General features: G+C 42.7%; 1 protein-coding gene across 2 annotated transcripts in view; it reads right to left on the bottom strand.

Moving 5' to 3' along the window:
• EP300 (E1A binding protein p300) overlaps nucleotides 1-20,890 on the bottom strand; it is an 82,945-nt gene that overhangs the window by 32,517 nt on the left and 29,538 nt on the right. For both annotated transcript variants that reach the window (XM_038756935.1, XM_038756936.1), the window contains exons 3-10: nucleotides 13,131-13,307; nucleotides 11,508-11,766; nucleotides 8,921-9,034; nucleotides 8,111-8,347; nucleotides 4,116-4,209; nucleotides 3,351-3,488; nucleotides 2,387-2,504; nucleotides 1,775-1,952 (exon numbers count right to left, since the gene is read on the bottom strand). In XM_038756935.1, the coding sequence (XP_038612863.1) occupies nucleotides 1,775-1,952; nucleotides 2,387-2,504; nucleotides 3,351-3,488; nucleotides 4,116-4,209; nucleotides 8,111-8,347; nucleotides 8,921-9,034; nucleotides 11,508-11,766; nucleotides 13,131-13,307 (1,315 nt within the window). The remainder of the gene's footprint in view (nucleotides 1-1,774; nucleotides 1,953-2,386; nucleotides 2,505-3,350; nucleotides 3,489-4,115; nucleotides 4,210-8,110; nucleotides 8,348-8,920; nucleotides 9,035-11,507; nucleotides 11,767-13,130; nucleotides 13,308-20,890) is intronic.

Here is a 20,890-nt window from a genome sequence, read left to right as displayed (position 1 = left end):
AATCTTCCACAATGAAGTCCAGAAATTTGGTTCTGCATCACCGAAAACAGAACTTGAGTCTAGTCTTGAATAGAACATAGCAGAACATTAAGTAGATTCCTACTCTACCCACACAAAATCACAGTATGGTTTTTCTAAATGCTAGCACAAAGAGAATCAAATTGAAAAATCAGAGACCTCAACTACCACTTCATACCTTCTTCAATGCTGTTGGCATCTACATATAACACACTCTACAATAAAAGCATTAAAAAACAAAAATACATCGTTCAATTCAGGATAGTAATAAGACTGCTCATGCTCACTTTTCTGGCAAATGATCCAACCTGCTGATTTCAGGGGGCAAATGACGTACAACGGATTAACCTGTTCCACGCTGTTCACTAATAAGTAGGGTAAGAAAAAGTGGTTCAATTTGAATCTGGGACCAATGCTTCTGAAAAACAGCCCTCTTCTATTTTTGTTGGATTTTTGGTTTCACAGGGCAGTTTCCTTTTGGTTGGAATGTATCAGTATTACCGAAAAAATACAAAATGGATTCAAGTAGTGTAAGATGTAAAATTAGTCCTCTATTAAAAAGAGAGTATTAGATAATCTGTTGTAGTGTACACTCTCAATTACTTAGTACAGTGCTTTGCACATAGTGCTTGATAAATACCATTGATGATAATGATATTAGATGTCTATTCTGAGTAAGGAAGTAGCATAAAAAAAGAAAACATTTCCTTAATTAACTGACAGGAAACCCTCCATTTTATAGAAAGACAATGGAAATTAAATCATGAAAATATTGCTCTTTTTCCAATTTGGTGTTGAAGAATGAGATTTTTAAAAAGCAACGTATTGGTACAAAGGAAATGGTTCAGACAAATAATATACATGCTGAATATGCGATCTAATCACAATCTAAGAGACTGCTTAAAAAAAAAGACAAGTAGCTCACATTAACACCGATCTACAAAAAGATAGAGACTCCTCCACCCCAAAAAAATTTCTCTCGGGCTCATAATTTCCAGAAAGAATTGTGTTTCACCCAAAAGTAGAACCGATACAATCGAATAAGGACACTGAGAGAAGCACTCAAAAAAGCGGCTTCTAAAAGTATGCTTAAATCATGTTCCTAGAAGTTTTTCTAGACTGAAAGACTGTGAAATCACTGCATGAGTATTCATTCGCATTCATCAATGCAATTTTGTTGGATAGTGCATGCTTGAAAGATACAGTCTAAACTCTTTAAAACACAAATGTCAATTTTCTAGCAAAGCGAAATGGAAAATGAAATATTGGCAAAACATAATTGCCACCATTGGTATTTGGCCAAAGTGCCAGGATAAAATATGTCCCCCCGGGGCGCCTGGGAGGAGCCACAGGACCTTGGAGGAAGGGTCCCTCCCATCAGCGCCAGATCTATCCGGCCCACCAAAGTACCACCGCCATTATCAGGGACCAAGTCGGTCGCTTAGCTTCCACAATCTAACTCAGCTCTTCAATTCTAACAAGTATTTCTGGCTGCTCTCAAATCTCTTGAGCTCGTCTTGAATCTTGAGAAGCCACTTGTTTTACACGTACAATCTGACAAGTAGGACAAAGAACCCATCCAGATGAACAGAGGCTAGAATTCTTTTAAAACCCAGAGCCATTTCAAGCCCTTCTAGCCAGTGAAGATTTAAACAGCTTTTGGGAGGGGAGAGGGCATTCCATCCTGATACATTTAACTTGCCCCAAGATTCCTCCAACATATTACCACCACCAACACAATCACAACAGCTCTTACTAGCAGAAATTCCTGGCTGTGGCTGCCCCATGTTGGGTCCTTGATTCATGGAGGCTGGGGGCGGCATGCCTGGGGCATTCGGCATCATGCTCTGTTTCTGGAGTCTAGTCCTCCGCTTCTCCTCCAGTTCCTTCTGGATCTTATAGATCTTCTCGGCTAACAGATGATAGTACTCCGCCTTTACAATTTTGAGGGAGCAAGGGGAGAAAACAGGTTAAATGTAGAGATGAATTTGCTCATTGGCTTCATCTGAGTAGATTTGCTGGCAAGGAGGAGAGGGAGATGAGACTTTGGCCTGTTAGCTCATCAGTGGTCTCCATTTCTTTAAACACGCGTGGGGTTAAAAAGTACTACAGCGCTACAAGATATGCTTCCACATTTCTTTTCAGCATATTTAATAGTTTTAGGAATGAAATACTTCAGCTAAACTTCCCTCTCCCTTAAAGCATAGTTCTAGCTTTTACTAATCTGCTGAAAAAGATCAAACAACACGACTGTAATGCCTCCAACTGGATTTACTACCATAAGCCATCATAACAGACTCTCAGCCTCAATCAGTTTTAAGCTGACCACAGAAAGAGTGAAGTCTGTATATGGACAGCAAATACTTACTCGGCTATTTGCTGATTCGTACATGTCACCTTCCACCTTCCGAGCGTACGCAACCAGGTTTTCCATTCGCCTGTCTTTCAAAGCTGCAGGATCAGGAGTAGGAAATATGGCTTGGACCCTGAAATAGAAAAATAAGTGGTGTTTTCCCATCATGTAAAAAAAATCCTCCCACCTTGTCATTAGCCTAGATGGAACGAAATCTCCAGGATCTATTTTAAGAATGAGTTATACAAAAAGCAACTTCTAAATGGACATACAAAGGGAGAGCAAGAGCAGACGTGGAGGTGTGAAAGCAGACACAATAGCGATCACTTCATAACCCACTGTCCTCCCCAATTCTGTTCCTAGAATTTTCCAACCCCATTAAGTATATAAAAATGGGCACCAGGCATGATCGTCATGAATACTCACAAAAGGAAAATCCCCTAAAAATAGTCAATTACTAATTTAACAAAAAACAAAAAACCCCACAATACAAAAAACAATGCGCCTTGCTTCTATTGCTCTCCAAGACCCCCCAACTTCAACTTGCAATTTCTTATGCACCCTTTCAAGAGGCAGAATGAAATCCAATGATGGTACCCATGCATGGAGATCACACAAAGAGCCAACACAGAGCCTTGCAAAGCTGGGCGAATCTTTCAATTAGAAAACTGGGAATACAGGGTGGGGGTGGGGGGACGGGAGGGGAGAAACAAGGGTGTTGGGAGGGAGGGGGAGTAGAAGAGACGACAACTAGCTTCTTGGATTCACGCCCCATTTCTTGCACAGGAAAAGCAGGGTGGGAATGAGGATCACGGTTAGATAGGTAAAGGATGAGGAGTAGGGGGCAAAAGGGGGAATGCAGTAGAAGCCAAAAGAGGAACAGAAGGAGCAGCAGCAAGGAAGGGGAACTAAATGTTGTTAATTAGGGTTCTATTAGCAGCACGCATGGGGAAGAATGAAATCATGCCAGCGTGCTTACAGTTTATGAACAAGATGATTTCGGAGGTCCTGAGTAATATCTTCATGCCATGGTTTCCGAATTCCAGTACTGGACGGTTGGGCTGCTGTTGGCATGGCCCCCAAGTTGGCAACACTGGCATTTTCGCTCATCATTGGGCTTTAAAAAAGGAGTTATAGATATAATTTACCAAGTAGAGGGGGACTAGGAGAAAGACTGGGAGAGGGGGTTCTGTCAAACTAGAGTTCCCATAATATTCACTATGATTTGAGGCATAAAGCTGACACTGCCACTTTCTGTTGGCAGGTTGAAAGTGCTCTGAGATTTCTCACACTACAGGATTTCCTAGCATGAGGGATAAAGGGATGGGTTCACTTCCAACATCTGGACCAAAGTACCACCAGGGCTTGTCCAGCATGTATATAGCCAGTCCAATTTATTAGTAGATAGGTCCACCTTGAGGACTAGTTCTACAAGAGGTCAAATGACATATTTTCCTAAAGGAATTAAGAAAATCCATCTCCACACACCCCTGAGCCAGAGTCTGTGGGTGAGGGAGGGCTCCTTGGTCTCTTCTGCCAGTGCAGAATTTCCTGTTGGCCTGAGGTCTGGGGCAGCTGACCTGGTCTTCCTCTGGTCCCCCCCACCCCCCCACCGCCCCCCCCCCCGCTCTTTCTAGTGTAATGAGAGAAATCATGCTCAGGGAAGGAAAATCTTTCCTTTTTCTTTGTGGGATCCAAGTATCAAAAATCATCTCTTGGATTGGAAACAAAATAGAGAACTTACTTTTGAGAATTCATCGCTGAATGTAACATTGAATCAGAAAGCAAACTGGGGGTTTGAACCCCCACTCCTCCATTTACTCCCATGGGACTGGCACCTATATAACCAAGAGAAGATTTGCATTTTAGATGGTTTCTTTTCAGAAGACATTACTTTATACACCACATAAAAATAACAGACCAAAAAGCCATCACAAAAATGTTACATTTGTGTATCATGTGTTTCGATTGTAGTGAATGATTCTTGCTTCCCAGAGAGTGCATGCACGCTCTCTCTCTCTCTCTCTCTCAGCAGATGGATACTATGCAGTGGCGCTTCTGGAATAGTCATTCTCCCCTAGAAAAAGGGCCCTGCTTGCCCACAATCCTGCATTTGTCACCGGAAACACCCATATGTGTGGTATCACTTTTGGAAAAAATATTGTACCCTCTCAAGACAGTTTTATTCATAGGCAAAGGAAGCAATAGAGCGAAAGGTGTGGAACAGATTGACTGTACAAGAGAAGGCTCTGCATGTCTTATTTGCCTTCTGTTTCCACATGGAAACGCTATGCTACTGCTGCATGTGGTCTCAGCCTCCTGCATCCTCAGCAGCAAAGCAGGCTCTCCACAAAGCAAGCGAGCACCAACAGTCCAAGGCTACTGGGCCTCAGGGGCAACAAGATCATCCAGTTGTCTCAACTGGGCAGAGTGGCAAAGTGACGACTGAAGGATTCACATCGTACACATACTCTAGACCAAGGGAAAGAATTGCGCACAAAGGGTGTAGGAATTCTGGAGACTTCAACAGATAGGGAGGGGAAAGAGAGGAAGAGGACCGAGAGCGAAAGAAGCACAACACCAGACAAGGAATGTCTTTTGGCCTTGTGAGTTCAACAACTAATGAGCTACCGAGATTCAGTCCTTCAAGTGGTACGAGAGAAAACCTATACACAGCAAGGAAAGTAACACGGGAACATTTTCTGGACAACATTTATTGTGTCACAATCCTGAAAAGCATGGTACAAGACAATAGGACCGCCATTAAGGAAATGAAATTCTAACGGCCATCCCTCTAACCAATGATTGCCTTGAAAAAGGAGTAAGATTTCTTGTTCCTTCTGAAGAGAACATTGAGACTAATACCTGGAAAGGAGTCTTTACCATTAGCCATACCAAGATCTTAAATATGAAAGAGTAGCTGCAATGACCACAATCAATCTACTGCTGAAGATTGACGGTTCAAAAGGGGATCCAAAAACAAAGACGGAGAAAACAGTGTGGGGCTGAATAGGACATTCCTAGTTGAATAAATAGTGGGCGGTAGGGATAACGCTACCTTCCCACCCCTCCAAACAACGAGCAGCGGGCACAGCGCATGGGGCATTTCCTACCTTGCCAGTGCGGGTCCCACTATCAATTTCCAGTTATTGCTGATCCAGAGCCAATGCTACCATGGTTAAAGGGCTGTTCCACCACCTAGAAAGAACCCCCTTAACCTTACTAAGCGGCACGCTGGTCTAATGAAGTCGCTAGTATATATCAAAGCCAAAAACACAAACAAACCCTACACAACAATGCACTTCCAACCTAGCTAATCCTGCAACTAATACTTGCCCTACCAACAACCAGACACGACAGGAGATGATGGTCAATACAAAGTTGCATTTTCAGTTTGCAAAATCAGTGGGAGGATTTTCACATGAATGGTGCTATAATTCAGAAACCAACCAAGCTCTGGTAGTACAAGAGACAACCATTCAGCTACCTGGAACAAGGGGTAGCTTGCAGGCAACTTAGACCACAAGAAGGAGAGGGAGTGACAAAGGCCACATTCAATAATAATGTAATCTTAGACATACAGACTGAAGGCAACCTCCTCAGGTGTTCTCCCAAGTCCTAAAATTCGGGCAGTCATGTGAAGAGAATTAGATGCATGCTACAGAAGTGCTACCCAGGAACTGAATGCATTGTCACGCACCTCCCTCTTCTCCGGTTCTTTAGTCAGTCCAGGACTTATTGGGGTTGGGCTGGGGAACTTGGCACCTCCTGCTCGCTTCCTCACTCTCCAAGGTGAGCAACCCCTAAACTATCCCAAACAGATGGACACCTTGGCCCGTTTTTAGTTTTCAGTCTTTAAAAAAGGAGATGTCACAGTATCCCAAGAGCCCATTCAGGTTCCTCAAAAAGTGCACAGCCAAAAAGAAAGCCCCAGGGCTACGGTTTGGAAGGAAACCAATTCTAAATACTGGGAAAATTTTATTAGCCAGGACAGACTCGGATATTCATAGCCAACCTCAGTGGTTTTAACGCCCAAGAACTAATTGATTCCTGGATAAACTAGCCTCATTGAGGATGGGCTGACTCCAGCTCCTCTTGCTCACTTTCAAGACTCAGATTCCCACATCAAGGCTGAAGCACGCTCAGTTTGGTTTCCACAGCACCCTGGAATTTGCACCACAGACTTCCCTACACATTCTGGGAGACTAACTTCACTTCTCCAGACCTTGCTCTCCATGCCCCAGAAAGGGAAGGAGAAAGCACACAATCTCGGGGTTGCATTCGCATGTCTTGGCCATCAGCTATCTACAACAGATGAGGCAGTAGATTCCGAGCCAACCGTTAAGCTATTTGCTTTTTCAGACCATCAAAAGGGTAGCATGATTCCACTCACAAAATAGGAAAGTGAGACCCCTATTTAGGTATTATTCTAGATCGTCAGTTTCTATATTGGGCTTTACTGCTCAAAGAAGCAGGAACGACATTCTTGTCGGTAATGCATTTCTCTTCAAGAATCTTGATCACATAGAGGCTAGAACATTTTCCAGAGGTCCAACACATTTTTGTTCCGTTCTGTTAGAACACGTGCTTTGATTACACATTTTATGTAGAATCAATCGCATTTATTGAGCGCTTACTGTGTGCAGAGCACTGTACTAAGCACTTAAGACAGCAGCAGAAGGAGGAGGACATTCTTTTGGTCACTCTTGTCTTCTGAATACAGCACGCTATGGTGTCAGAGAAAAAGAATTACAGAAAGAGTCTTCCTTGACACTGTTTTTTTCAAGAACACTCCTGTGCTACCGGAGAACGCGGTCTATGTGTTAACAGAATTGAGTTCCAAGGAAAAATACCTTCTTAATCGGGGCCCCAGGCATAAGGCATTCATTCCTTTCATTTTTAGTTTATTAGAGAACTACATCGTAGCTACTTTGATTCTCCTTCCACTAAATGACACATTTTTTAGGTCAAATTGGCTACTGAAATGGAAGGTCTTCCCTAGCAACCCTTTATTTAGAAGACTGCCAAGTGCTCTGAGAAGTCAATAGATAGCTAAAGTCCCAACTAGAATACTCAGTTCTGCAATAACTTTTTTGGCTAAAATATTATTAGGAAACTAGAGAACACTGCCCGGCAAGGTGAGTCTATTTGGATAAGAGGCCCTGAAGTGTCAGACAACAGCACTGTTTATGAAATTCATCCCTGCGATATGAAATTAAAATTTAAGAAAATTACTTAAAACAATTATACCAGAGGGAAAGCTACAAAAGGCCTTCACAGAAGAAATGCATAGCCTAAAAAGCTATTTGAAGGCTTGTGATACGGCTGAAAAGTTAGTTTTTAAAGTCTCTTGCTACATTTACAGTTAATGAACTAAAGGGAGAAAATTAAACACATAAAACCTTCTAAGAACATTTTTCAAGCAGCCGATACTGATCAACACTTGCTCACAGAAGAAATGTGTTAGGTGGAACAGGAAAATTCAGGTGTATTACAGGCTTGGAAAAGGGCCTTACCAAAATACCTAGAGTTGGAGTCTGACAAGCAGAAAAGAAAGCTGACAACCGATTTTACCCCAGACCTCTCTCTGAGGAATGCTAGATGAAAAATTTGGTGTGAACTGAGGCAATCTGGATATTTTTCAAGGTGAGCTATACCTGGATGGGCCTCTAAAGGGGAAGATGAGAAAACACACTGATCGTAAATGCCGAGTGATGAGTGAAAGACACATAAACTTACTCATGGTATTCATGGGGCGCATCCCCTGGGGGGACTGCCCTGCCGGCTGATTCTTCACTTGAGCTTGGGTTTGGGGCTGCATCTGGTTGCCTTGATAGGTTAGGCCAAGGGCTGCGTAAGCCCTCTCAATAGAACTGGGATCAATCTGACTGGTCGTGTTGAGGCTGGGGGTAGTTTGTTGGCCCACGCCTACGGAGCCAGGATTCCCAAGTCCTACTGCAGCTCCACTCAATAATGCTAGAAGCGGGGGAAAAAACAGCAAAAAGCATTAGGAGGCCAGTGGAAGAAAAAAAGGCACTAGGAATATCCAAATAGGAGCTCAAAGAAAGGAAAAATACAAACATTCCCATCACAAATTTTAAACAACCAGTTTGCAAGTGCTTTCTCTCTATTGCCCTTCTGCTGGTGGATGATGTCTTCTAAAATGGCAAACATAATGGAAGTGCAGGCTCTGGTATTAATATATTAACAGTGAGGTAACCCATAGCGATAAGTGGGGCAAAAAGATCGCTAAATCTGTAAATACAGCTGTGACCTCGATTAAAATCAAATATATTGAATACCAGAAGCCTAATTATAGTATTAGAAAAGTCTCACTGTCAAATCAAGAGTGCAACGTAACATGCAATTATTTTTATTATAATCTCTCACTGTCACGAATATCACCTGCACAGAATTTTGTTGAGCTTCTTGAAACGAGGCAGTCATAATTCCATCATGGGGACATATATGCATATATGCATGTGTACACACACACACACACACACACACACACACACACACACAAACACACGCAAGTTCAAGGCTTACATTGCTGATTTCTCTTATCTCCTGCATTTTTGAGGGGCAGGCAGACAGGACAGTCATGTCTTGTACAATTCTTCCAGTGAGAGATGATTTGTCGTGACGATGCACAGTGTGCCACTAAAGAGTGAAAGAGAGAAGGTAAGCATTTTTTCAAGTATTTTCTCATTTATTCTTACAGTTTCACTCAGACAGAGAAAGGCATGCTCTATCTTTTTCTGTAAAAATGTGAACAGTGGTTTAATTACACACACAATAGGCAAAAATTAGACTATCACCTCTAGGATTCTTTTGCCTGGCTCTTCCATAGTAGACTTGGCAGGTTTAAATTGCCTGGCAAAAGCTTGGAAAGTAAAGCCCCACAAGGGCTGGATTTTCCCCACCGGACAAGGCTTTGATGCAGCAGGCACTCAAATACTCTGGCTGATGATGATAGGGATGACCTTGGTCCACTGGGAACGGAGAGGGCCTGGCCTGCACTTTGGGAGGCTCTGCTGAGGTTTCACATGCACCATGATCACCCTCCCACAGCTGGTATGCCTGTCCCGCCATCGACCCCCAGCCCACGTCATCCCCCGGGGCCTGGAATGCCCTCCCTCTGCCCATCCGCCAAGCTAGCTCTCTTCCTCCCTTCAAGGCCCTGCTGAGAGCTCACCTCCTCCAGGAGGCCTTCCGAGACTGAGCCCCTTCCTTCCTCTCCCCCTCGTCCCCCTCTCCATCCCCCCCATCTTACCTCCTTCCCTTCCCCACAGCACCTGTATATATGGATATATGTTTGTACATATTTATTACTCTATTTATTTTACTTGTACATATCTATTCTATTTATTTTATTTTGTTAGTATGCTTGGCTTTGTTCTCTGTCTCCCCCTTTTAGACTGTGAGCCCACTGTTGGGTAGGGACTGTCTCTGTATGTTGCCAATTTGTACTTCCCAAGCACTTAGTACAGTGCTCCGCACATAGTATGCGCTCAATAAATACGATTGATGATGATGATGGTATATCCCAGCATGGGACTGGGTGGTCACCACAATGTGAATGCACCTCCCACGTATAGCAGCACCCCAGTTACCCCCTAGTGCCCTCCACAACCCTCCAGTCGGTTGGACTCAGGAGGTGGTGGAGTTGTATTAAAGCGGCTTCACTCGGCTCACTCCAGTAATGAGGGGCCATCTCTATGTGTTGCCAACTTGTACTTCCCGAGCGCTTAGTACAGTGCTCTGCCGCTCAATAAATACGACTGAATGAATGGAGGGGGCTGGCGCTGACTGACCATTTGGTGTTCTTCCTTCCTGATTCAACTGACTTAATCGAAGTTCAGTACAAAATAAAAGTTGAAACATTCATGGGAGAGATTCTACATTAAAAAGCTCTGGATTGTGGCAGAACGAAATCCAAGGTGAGGGGCAAAAGCCTCTTTCCATACAGGAACAGTTAAGGTGGCTTGGGCCCTTTCAGGATCAGAATCTACGCTGTAACAAGGCAGAGACCAATTGTGGTGTGTTACCTGAATTTACACGGGGGAAGGCAATTCAGAAAGAAAGGGCAGGATGGAGGTGATGGGAGGAAAGGAGTAGGCGGCAATGGGGGCTTTAAATTTTAAAGTCCAATCACTTCCACCTGCAGTGGCCCCATCCTGACTTGGAGCCAGCTGCCTGAAATCGGTAGTCTCTGTGGGCTTCAGGTCCCAGCGAAGTGGGAAAGTAACATCATCATCATCACCAATTGTATTTATTGAGCGCTTACTGTGTGCAGAGCACTGTACTAAGCGCTTGGGAAGTACAAATTGGCAACATATAGAGACAGTCCCTACCCAACAGTGGGCTCACAGTCTAAAAGGCGTCACATATCTGTGACACCTTTTATACTGGACTACCAATATCTGGAAGTCTTTCCTAGGGACTCATCACTGAATACAACTCTTTTTTTTGTTACATTTGAATCACACTTTTCTTCTGAGGAACCAAATGTCTGAGGAAAGCAGAAATCATCACAATAGATAGATACTGATTTCCTTCTCTCTTGAAGCCACACATGACCAAAATAGAGATCGAGATGAAAACCAAAGGTGTTGGTCTAAATTCTGACTCAACCAAAGAAAATCAAACCACTTTCTATCCCTTCTCCCCTGGGACCAAAAGCCAAAAAAGGTGACACTCTATTGCAGTGCTTTGGAGGCACACCCAGCTGATGCCGAGTGGTCTAATCTAGTCCACCCAATGACTTCTCTGGTTTGGGAGTGGAGCTGCACAAAAATTTTAAATGGTGGTCCAACCCCCAGAGTTTCAGAGCTCATTAGGGAGATTTCTGTAGAACACCACTTGAGAACCACTACCCTACGGTACTGTAACAATAAAGTATCTACTTTCAGTTTCACTCCTTCTCCCAAGCTCACCTCTGACTCCGGTCACAATAAGGTAAGTTAGCATGGAGTCATTGTACATCTCCCTATTTTAGAGAAAAGAGGACTACTTCCAAATCCAAGCAGGACTTCACTATGTTAAGTAGTGAGAAACTGTTTTTTCCGCTGAGGCCTCATTTGTTTCTTGTTTTTTTCCACCCATTTGATCTATTGCTTCTCCGGCCACTTACCCTGACAGGACTTGCCGGCCTGACAGTGCGTCATATGGTTGAGGACATTCTTCATCGTGCGGCAGTGGGGAAGGTTGCACTGTCGGACTTCACCGTTTGCCTGCTCCCGCCGCTGACATTTGTGGGCGTGCAAGAGGAGAACAAGTTGCTGTTGGATGAGCTTCCGCTTCTCTGGATCTGCTGTGGGGGCCCCGGACCCCATTCCCTGGGGGGCTGTAGGCACCATCCCAGCTTGCTGAACTGGGGCCTGTTGTTGGCCCTTAAAAATACAAGAACAAATGGAAACTTGATAGCATTTCCCCCCAAATTATAGCACTCAATTTAACCACTGGGTAGCGAGATATTTCATAAAACTCTGCTGCTAAAGGAGGGATTTCTGAAGGTTATTTTAGGACTCTTTTGGTAAGTGAACACTTTCCTTTTTTTACACACGCTTATTTTACAAATCAGTTCTACATTTAAGCTGCAATTCCTTGCGTTAAATTGCAAACTGTGAAACTAGAGCTTACCGAAAATTTTTGAAAATAAAAATTCTGTCAATTTGAAATAAAATTTTTACTCTAGGAAATTAGGAGCACTATTACGGAAAGGATATATGAAACTACAAATGGTTCATCTACACTGAAGTTGCCAAGATTTTCAGTCTGACTTCAGAAAGAAAATTACTTTTCAGTTTAACAGGAAGAGAAGCTTTGCGGAATATCTTCCTAGTGAAATGGGGAGTAAAAACACACTCGCCAATGAATTTTTGATGGCTCAGATAATCAGCAAGTGCCCTTTATTCACGAACCTTCTGAAAAGAGATTAAGCAAGCTAAAGAAAAAGAGTCTATGGACACATTTTTTGCTCTCTCTAAGGCTGGTATGTAAAACACCGGAAACCTGATTATCCCAACATCAACCAGGTAGCCAAACCAAGGCTTGGCTAGTTAACATGTTACGTAGTCTAGGGGGCCTGCATATTATTGAAGTAGCAAATATAACCCAACTTGTACTTCCCAAGCACTCAGTACAGTGCTCTGCACACAGTTAAGTGCTCAATAAATATGACTGAATGAATGAAGCCACACTCCATTTCTGGTGACAAGGAGGAACAGGGGAGCAAAGGCGGCAGTTGAGAGACAGCCCTCTTGTATTTGGGCTAAATCAGTAACTGAAAAAATATTTGATGAATAAATACCAAAAACCTTCCCACCAGGCACTTTCATCACATTCCTGTTTTGAGTGAGTGCCTGCTTCTGGAGGCACACCAACTGTCGTGAGCTCCATTCTCCCCTGGAAATTGAGTGTGAGCCAGGTGCTCTCATGCTCAGTGGGGAGATGAGCTTGCTCCCACCCAAAGGCCTCCTCACCATTCATGGGTACCACTCCATTACACAATTCCAAGCAGGATATGCTTTCACCATCCAGGCTACTGGAGACTTCTAGACAATACACCCATGTATTTTTTCCCCCCATATTTTTCCCATGACCTTTGTGGTGAAAAATAGCAAAACTGTATTTATTTTATTAGAACTGTTTCATTTATATTTTATCCATTTTTGCTAGGGGTCCAAGCAGCCCCTACACCAAGCTAAACCCTGACCCCCTACAGTAACACCGTTTAAAGGAGAACAGTACCCACCATGTTAGTCATTCCTGCCCCCGGAACTGGCTTTTTGTCCATTGGAAATTGGGGCAGGCTGTTGGGTAGCCCAGCCTTATTCTGCATCTGAGGACCAAGGGCACCAGGTCCAATCTGCTGACCAGAATTTTGACTGTACGGTGGACCGTAAGGATTAGGGTTGCTCATCATTCCCATCTAGTAGTGAAAGGAGAAGATAACACAAAATGTAATAGCCACAGACAACTCAGTTCATCCACTAAATTATCTTCATGCTAATGTTGCTTTTTGCATTTTATATACAAAAGTGCTTTAGTCAACAAAGTTCATTAACCATGCAAACACAAAAGAAGATGATATTATGCATTAAAGTCATTTTTAGTGACTTGGAAAAACAGCATTATATGGATTTTCCTTTTTTTAAGCTGATGCAGCATTTTTATACAGCCAACTTTGCCACTTTATTTTTCACCTGAAAATAAAAAATTAACACTATTTTTAGTAGACGAGAGAGACGGCTGCAGTTTAGTGCAGTTAAGTGCAGGTTGGCGGGCGTTTAATCCATTACATAGTATCCAGAGTAATTAATAAATAGGATACTGCAATTTCCAGAGAGCATAAATTCTAACTCCAGTCTATGCATTTTTACTGTGGATTAGGTGTTAGGGAATCTTATGCTTATGATCCTCAAAAGTCTATTTGGGAGTATTACCCTGCACACTGAAGGAATGAATCAACAGTTCAAAGTCCAAAGGTAAGTATTCAACAGTTTGCCTCCATGTTAGAATTAGAGAACATCAAAAGCCTCAGGGTATTTTAAGTGATGTACAGTGATATCCTGAAGCACTCTGCACAAAGCTTACGCGATGTCAGTATACAATAAATTAATAAGCTGGTTCTCAACTCAGAAACTGTAAAAATGGCTAGCCAATAAAAAGTTGTTTGCTGAATTAGCATCCAGACCCCAGCTCATCTGTGAAAAGAATTAAAATACAGGTTTTGAAAACTGGTTTCAGGTAACTGGGCTTTCGTGCCACAGCTAATAAAAAATTACAAAACAAAAACACTCATAATAGCATATTTTCTGCCAAATATTGATTATTTATAGTGGACCTTTTGGTGCCCTGGTATTTACAAGCCAAGTAGGCAGATGGGCAAGTAAACTCCCCTTCAGTCCCTGAAGTAAGCCCTAGGTGCATAAATTACCTATAGCACCGCCTCAATTGTCAGCCTAAAACCTAATAAGCGGTAGTCCAGATTGGATGGTTATTCTGAGGTGCCCGAACGCCTTGGTTCCTTTAAACTCTGGCCTGAAGTTACCCATATTCAGGAGACAACTCAGCCACTGCAGCAGGTGAAAGGGTTTGTCTGCCCTTTCTGGCAAATCCAGCTATTGCTGGAAGGAATGGTTCCTCCCTGCTCTTTTTAGCAATCACCCAGACCACCTCTTTTCTTTGTGGGGTGATGGAAGAGAGGTGGACAGATAAGGAAGAAAATAAATTTTGGATACTAATCTTTGACTCCCTATCTCACTGAAAAAAGAAGGCAGTGAACACTGACCGACAGGAAACGAAAATTTTATTTTTTCATCAGCACAGCCGGTTTTGGCCATAGCAATGGATGCAGATTGAGCCTGAGTATAACAAAGGAACACTGTGTTTTCCATTAAATGTTTATCTTGCCTTCGCTTACTCTAGAAACTCGTCAAGGCCAGGGACCCTGCCGCCTTCTTTGAGAACTCTCCATAGTCCCTGACTTCAGGGGACTGCACACAGTGCACTGTCAATACACATTAGCTTGGACAGCCTAAATTCAGAGATGAAACACACTCCCAGGAAAGGATTCTAGAGGAGGAAGAGATGACCCAGCCATGGGTTATAATGATGCCTAAAAGATTTAAGTTCACCATGACTTGTAACAGAGGTAAGAGACTCATCTTCATGAATGGCGATAAACTGTTGACCTTAATTTGTGGCCCAGTGAGGTGGGGGAAAGCTCACTTAGGGCTCAATCAATCCATCATATTTATTGAGCGTTGACTGTGTAGAGAACCATATTAAGTGCTTTGGAGAGTACACAATAAGAGTTGGTAGACACGATCCCTGCCCACAACGAGCTTACAGTCTAGAGGACTCCATTGTACACTATCGTATACTACTCTCCCAAGTGCTTAGTACAGTGATCTGCACACAGTCAGCACTCAAATAAATACCACGGTTTGGGGCGTAGTCATGTGATTGTACCAAAGGATGGAAAGCCCACAATCTTATTGTTTCGACTGTAAGTTATGATCTTGGATGATTCTATCACTCTTTAAATTCACTCGGGAAGACAGAGTAAGAGAATCCCACCATAAGAATTGAAGAAGCCTGTCCCAGAACAGTGAAGGATTTAACATAATCTATCAGTGACATTTACGGAGCATTTACTGGGAGCAGAAAAGAGCACTGTACTAAGTGCTAGGAAGAGTGCAATACAATAGAGATGGCAGAAGCATAAAGGAGTTTACTGACTAGGCAAATCCTAAATTACAACCATCCTAGAAAAAAAACACCATGGGGATACAGCCCTCATTGTGTCGATGCTTTACCCAACACACACACATTCACTAGCCCCAAAGTTCCAGCCTGCAGCTTTGGGCAAGTAAATCCTCCCTCCACCCCCTACCCCCTTGGGCTGAGATTAAGCAATCAACAACGAAGAGATCTTGGGGGAAGTTCTGCCCACTGCTTGTGCTAGATTTTCAAGATGTTCTAGAAACAGACCCCTGAGTAGATAACCAAGGAAGTTGTTCAACTGGAGAGAAACTTAATTTAGAAATGGATTATGAAGACTGGGAATTAAATTCCATCTCCTATGAAATCTACACAGAAGACAGAAAACTCCCAAAACCTGCTGCACCACTGCAAGAGGCTGAAATAATTTAAGTAGCAGTTATGATCTTTCCACCGCCAGTTACGGTCTTGGGATTAAAATGTCTTGCATCAATTAAGAAAGCAGATGAATTTATAAAAAAGGATCAAAGGCCTTAATGGAGGGTTCAGAGGTACTCTGATGTTCATTAAAGAATTTTCTTCCACAAGGTGCTCCCACAATAAAAGAACGCCTCCTGTTCAACCTAACCTGGACAAATTCTTCATTGAAGTTGAAAAGACACTACATCAGCATAACAAGCTTCTACTACTTCTATAGCCTCTTGCAAAGACTCTATCACATTGCAACTCAATTAAAATGGTTACGCTGTGCTTTCAATTACAAAGATTATACAATTTGGTGACATTTATCACTACAATACATAGCACACAAAATAATTTATTACTTCCTCAGTGGTTCTGGAATGGATCCTAATTTGTGCATGCCCGACCATGGGAAAACAGATTCCCAATGATACAAAGTCCCAAGTTTTCAAGGAGTATGTCCACACTGCTTTTAAATTTTAAGGGGCCAAAAATTCAACCAAATGTTTGGTTAAAAACCACCTGGGTTCCTCTAAATTATTGAAATTTCCTTTAAAAATGAAAGGTGAAAATTATTGCAGCTCTAACGCAAAGCAGTACCTTCTAGGAGAGATTTAGAGTATTTACAATACTCTTGAACTCAGAAGTACTTATATTGAGGTGAATTATTGAAGGACTGAAAAACTCCAAAATGAATCCCTCCGTATCACAGAAATGGTGTTTTGTTCCTATTTTGGAATGAGCAGATTAGATGTAATTTATCAGGTTTTATTAGAGAATACAGAGATTTCATTAGATTTCATTATACTACCACCTGCTTAACAGATTGCCGAGCAATAGGCTACTCTGGGTTTCTCCCATTCCCTGCTGTGTCACCCCTGTGCTTCGATTTGCACACTTTTTTCATCCCTTCAGCCCCACAGCACATTTATACATAACTGTATTTTATTTATACATGACTGCACTCCCCTCTGCATTGTAAGCTCTCTGGTGGGGAGTGAACATGCCTACCAACTCCATTATACTGAGCTCTCCCAAGCACTTAATATAGTGCTCTGCAAACAAAAGGTGCTTAATAAATACAATTGATCGATGTATCAAGACCATTACTGGGTGCCTAATGAATATTCCTTTTAAAACAGTGCCATGCGTTCAAAAAACCATGCTTAAGAAACAATAGATATGAATTTCAAATATTTATAAAGATTTGGGAAAATAAAGCATAGAATTTTGAGTTTTGAGGTTGTAAAAGCTTTTCTATAAAAAGTTAATGTTAAATAATGTGCCCAATTTTGAGATTTCTTTTCAGTAAGCAGTACTTATTTTTGCTCACCATTTGAGGCAAAATTACCTTAGTACTCCTACTGGTTTTGAACATGCTCAAAAACTAGGTTAATGAAAGTGTAAATTCCACAAGCCATTAAAAGTGATTGGCAGGAAGAGAAGAAAGAAATACAAATTAGGGTGTTTCAATAAGGATAAGAGTATCTCAAATCTCTGCTTTGCCTATCTCCAAACTGGGTTCTGATTAATTGAAAGCAACTGTAACAGAGGGGTAAGTTTTATCTTCTCTTCTAAACCTCTCCTGGGACTTAGTACAGAGTACTGCATTAAATATAGTCGGCAAATATCAGTGATGATGAAAATCAATGGCTCTCATTTTTGCTGTTTACAGGCTTTACAGGAGGTTTTGTTGTTGTTGTTTTTTTAACACATCTATCCCACCCCTCTTTGATGACGGGAGGCAGCAAGGCCTAGTAGAAAGAGAACTGACCTGGGAATCAGAGGACCTGGTTTTAATTCTGGCTCTACCTTAAATCATCTGACAAATCATTTAAGTTTTGTACGCTGCACTTTTTTTAAAAAAATGGTGCTTGCGTTTGCGCTATGTACCAGGCACTGTACTAAACAGGGGTAGATACATGCTAATCAAGTTGGACACAGCTTAAATCCCCATTTTACAGATGAAATAACTGAGGCACAGAGCAGTGAAATGAATTGCCCAAGGTCACAGCAGACAAATGGCAGAGCCAGGATTAGAGCTCGAATCCTCTGACCCACCAGGCTTATGCTTTTTACAGTAGGCCTCACTGCTGCTGCTCCCCCTGCCTTTTTTTAAAGTGAGTTGTAAGTTTTTTAACTTGTTTTAAGGTGGCTATTTTTTTCAGTGAGGCACAGAGAAGTTACGTCAGGCAAGCGGTGGACTCAGAACAGGTCCTCCAACTCCCAGGCCTGTGCTCTTTCCACTAGGCCATGCTGCTTCTCTAAAAAGGACCCATTCCCCCTCCCTCCTGGACTGAAAGTCCCAAATTTGGGGCAGGGGCAGTGTCCAATCTGCTTCTATTGTATCCACTCCAATCAAATTGCTACCCCACGGATCCAAGAACTTATATCCTGCCTTGACTACTCCATCAGCCCTCTTGCTGACCCTCCCTGCCTCTCCCCACTCCAGTTATTTACTTCACTCTGGCTGCCCAGAGCATTTTTCTAAAAACATTCAGCCCATATAATAATGGCATGTTAAGCGCTTACTATGTGCAAAGCACTGTTCTAAGCACTGGGGAGGACACAAGGTAGGGCTCACAGTCTTCATTCCCATTTGACAGATGAGGGAACTGAGGCCCAGAGAAGTGAAGAGACTTGCCCAAGGTCACACAGCTGACAAGTGGCGGAGCCGGGACTTCCCCCTCCTTCCTCTCCCCCTCCTCATCTGCCCCTCCTTACCTCCTCCCCCTCCCCACAGCACCTGCATATATGTATATATGTTTGTACATATTTATTACTCTATTTATGAATTTTACTTGTACATATTTATTCTATTTATTTTATTTTGTTAATATGTTTTGTTTCATTGCCTGTCTCCCCCTTCTAGACTGTGAGCCCGCTGTTGGGTAGGGACCGTCTCTATATGTTGCCAACTTGTACTTCCCAAGCGCTTAGTACAGTGCTCTGCACACAGTAAGCACTCAATAAATACGATTGAATGAATGAATGAATGAACCCACGACCTCTGACTCCCAAGCCCTGGCTCTTTCCACTGAGCCACGCTGCTTCTCATATCTTCCTACTCCTTAAGAACCTCCAGTGGTTGCCCATCCACCTCCATGTCAAAAAGCCTTATCATCAGGTTTAAGGCCCCCAGATCAGCTCTCCCTTCCCTCCATTACCTCACTGATTTCCTACAACCAGCCTACATACTAATGTCAACCCAGTCACTGTACCTTGATCATAGCTATCCTTCCCCCTCCACCTATCAGACCACCACTCCCCCCACCTTCAAAACCTGATTAAAATCACATTTCCAAGAGGCTGCCCCTGATAAAGCCATCATTTCCCCTACTCCCTCTCCTTCCTGTTTCGCCTATGCTCTTGCACCTATACCCTTTAAGCACTTGATAGTCACCTAACCCTCAGGTCCACAGCACTTATGTACCTTGCCCTAAATTATTTTAATATCTGTCTCCCCCTTTAGACTGTAAACTCCTTGTAAACAAGGAATGTTTCTACCTACTCTGTTGTAGATACATTCTCCCTTCATCCTGAGCCCGTAACCTAGGCATTATCTTCGCCTCTCAACAAACCCACATATTCAATCTGTCACCAAATCCTGTCAATTCAACCTTCACGACACCCCTAAAATCAATCAATCAATCAATCGTATTTATTGAGTGCTTACTGTGTGCAGAGCACTGTACTAAGCGCTTGGGAAGTACAAGTTGGCAACATATTGAGACGGTCCCTACCCAACAGTGGGCTCATCTCGAAACTGCTACCACATTAATCAAAGCACTACCCTATCCCACCTAGACTACTATACCAGTCTCCTTGTTAACCTTCCTGCTTCCTGGCTCTGCCCATTCCAGCCCATATTTCACTTTGCTGCCAGGATTATTTTTCTACAAAACCATTCAACCCAAGTCTCCCCACTACTTAAGAACCTCCATCTCTGCATCACACGGAAACTGCTTACCATCAGCTTTAAAACACTGAAATCACCTTGCCATCTCTTAACTCTGATTTCCTGTACAATCCAGCCAGCACAATTCATGCCTCTAATGCCAACCTACTCACTATACCTGGATCTCATGTATCGCGCTGCCAGCTCTTCACAATAATCCTGTCTCTGGCCTGGAAGTCCCTCTCCCCTTAATATCTGACCGACCATCAATCTCCCCACCTTCAAAGCCTTATTAAAAGCACATCTCCTCCCAGGTCTTCCCCAACAAAGCCCTCATTTCCTCTTCCACTCCCTTCTGCATTGCCCTAGCACTTGGATTTGAACATTTCATGCGCCCCACCTTCAACCTCACAGTACTTATGTACATATCTGTAATTTATTTATATTAATGTCTGTTTCTTGCTCTAGACTCTAAGCTCCTTGTGGGCAGAGAACGTCTCCTTGTTGAACTGTACTCTCCCAACTGCTTAGGACAGTGCTCTGCACACGGTAAGCACTCAATAAACACTAAGCCCCATGTGAATGAGGGTCTTGGATCTACTCCGGCACATGGAGCAGTGCTCAACACCTAGTATGTGCCTAACAAATAACATCAAAACAAAACAACAAAAAAAAATTGAGCAACCACAGTTCTTGGCACTCAGTACCATAATACCACAATTGCTATCACTTCTGTAATGCTGCAAACCTTTGCTACAAAAGAAGTTTGAGCTTATGAGGTTAAATGAAAATGGATGGTTTACAACATGTCTGCGCAGTCATCTTACAAGATTTCTTACTTGATGAAAGCTAGCTGCAATAATTTTCTGTTTCCTTTCCCCTTGTCACAAGGAGTATGGATTTTTGATGTTTTATCATAAACAAAC

This window comes from Tachyglossus aculeatus, chromosome 14 (genome assembly GCF_015852505.1).
Source record: "Tachyglossus aculeatus isolate mTacAcu1 chromosome 14, mTacAcu1.pri, whole genome shotgun sequence".
Lineage (NCBI taxonomy): Eukaryota > Metazoa > Chordata > Mammalia > Monotremata > Tachyglossidae > Tachyglossus > Tachyglossus aculeatus.
This window is presented reverse-complemented; position numbering and strand designations above follow the sequence as displayed.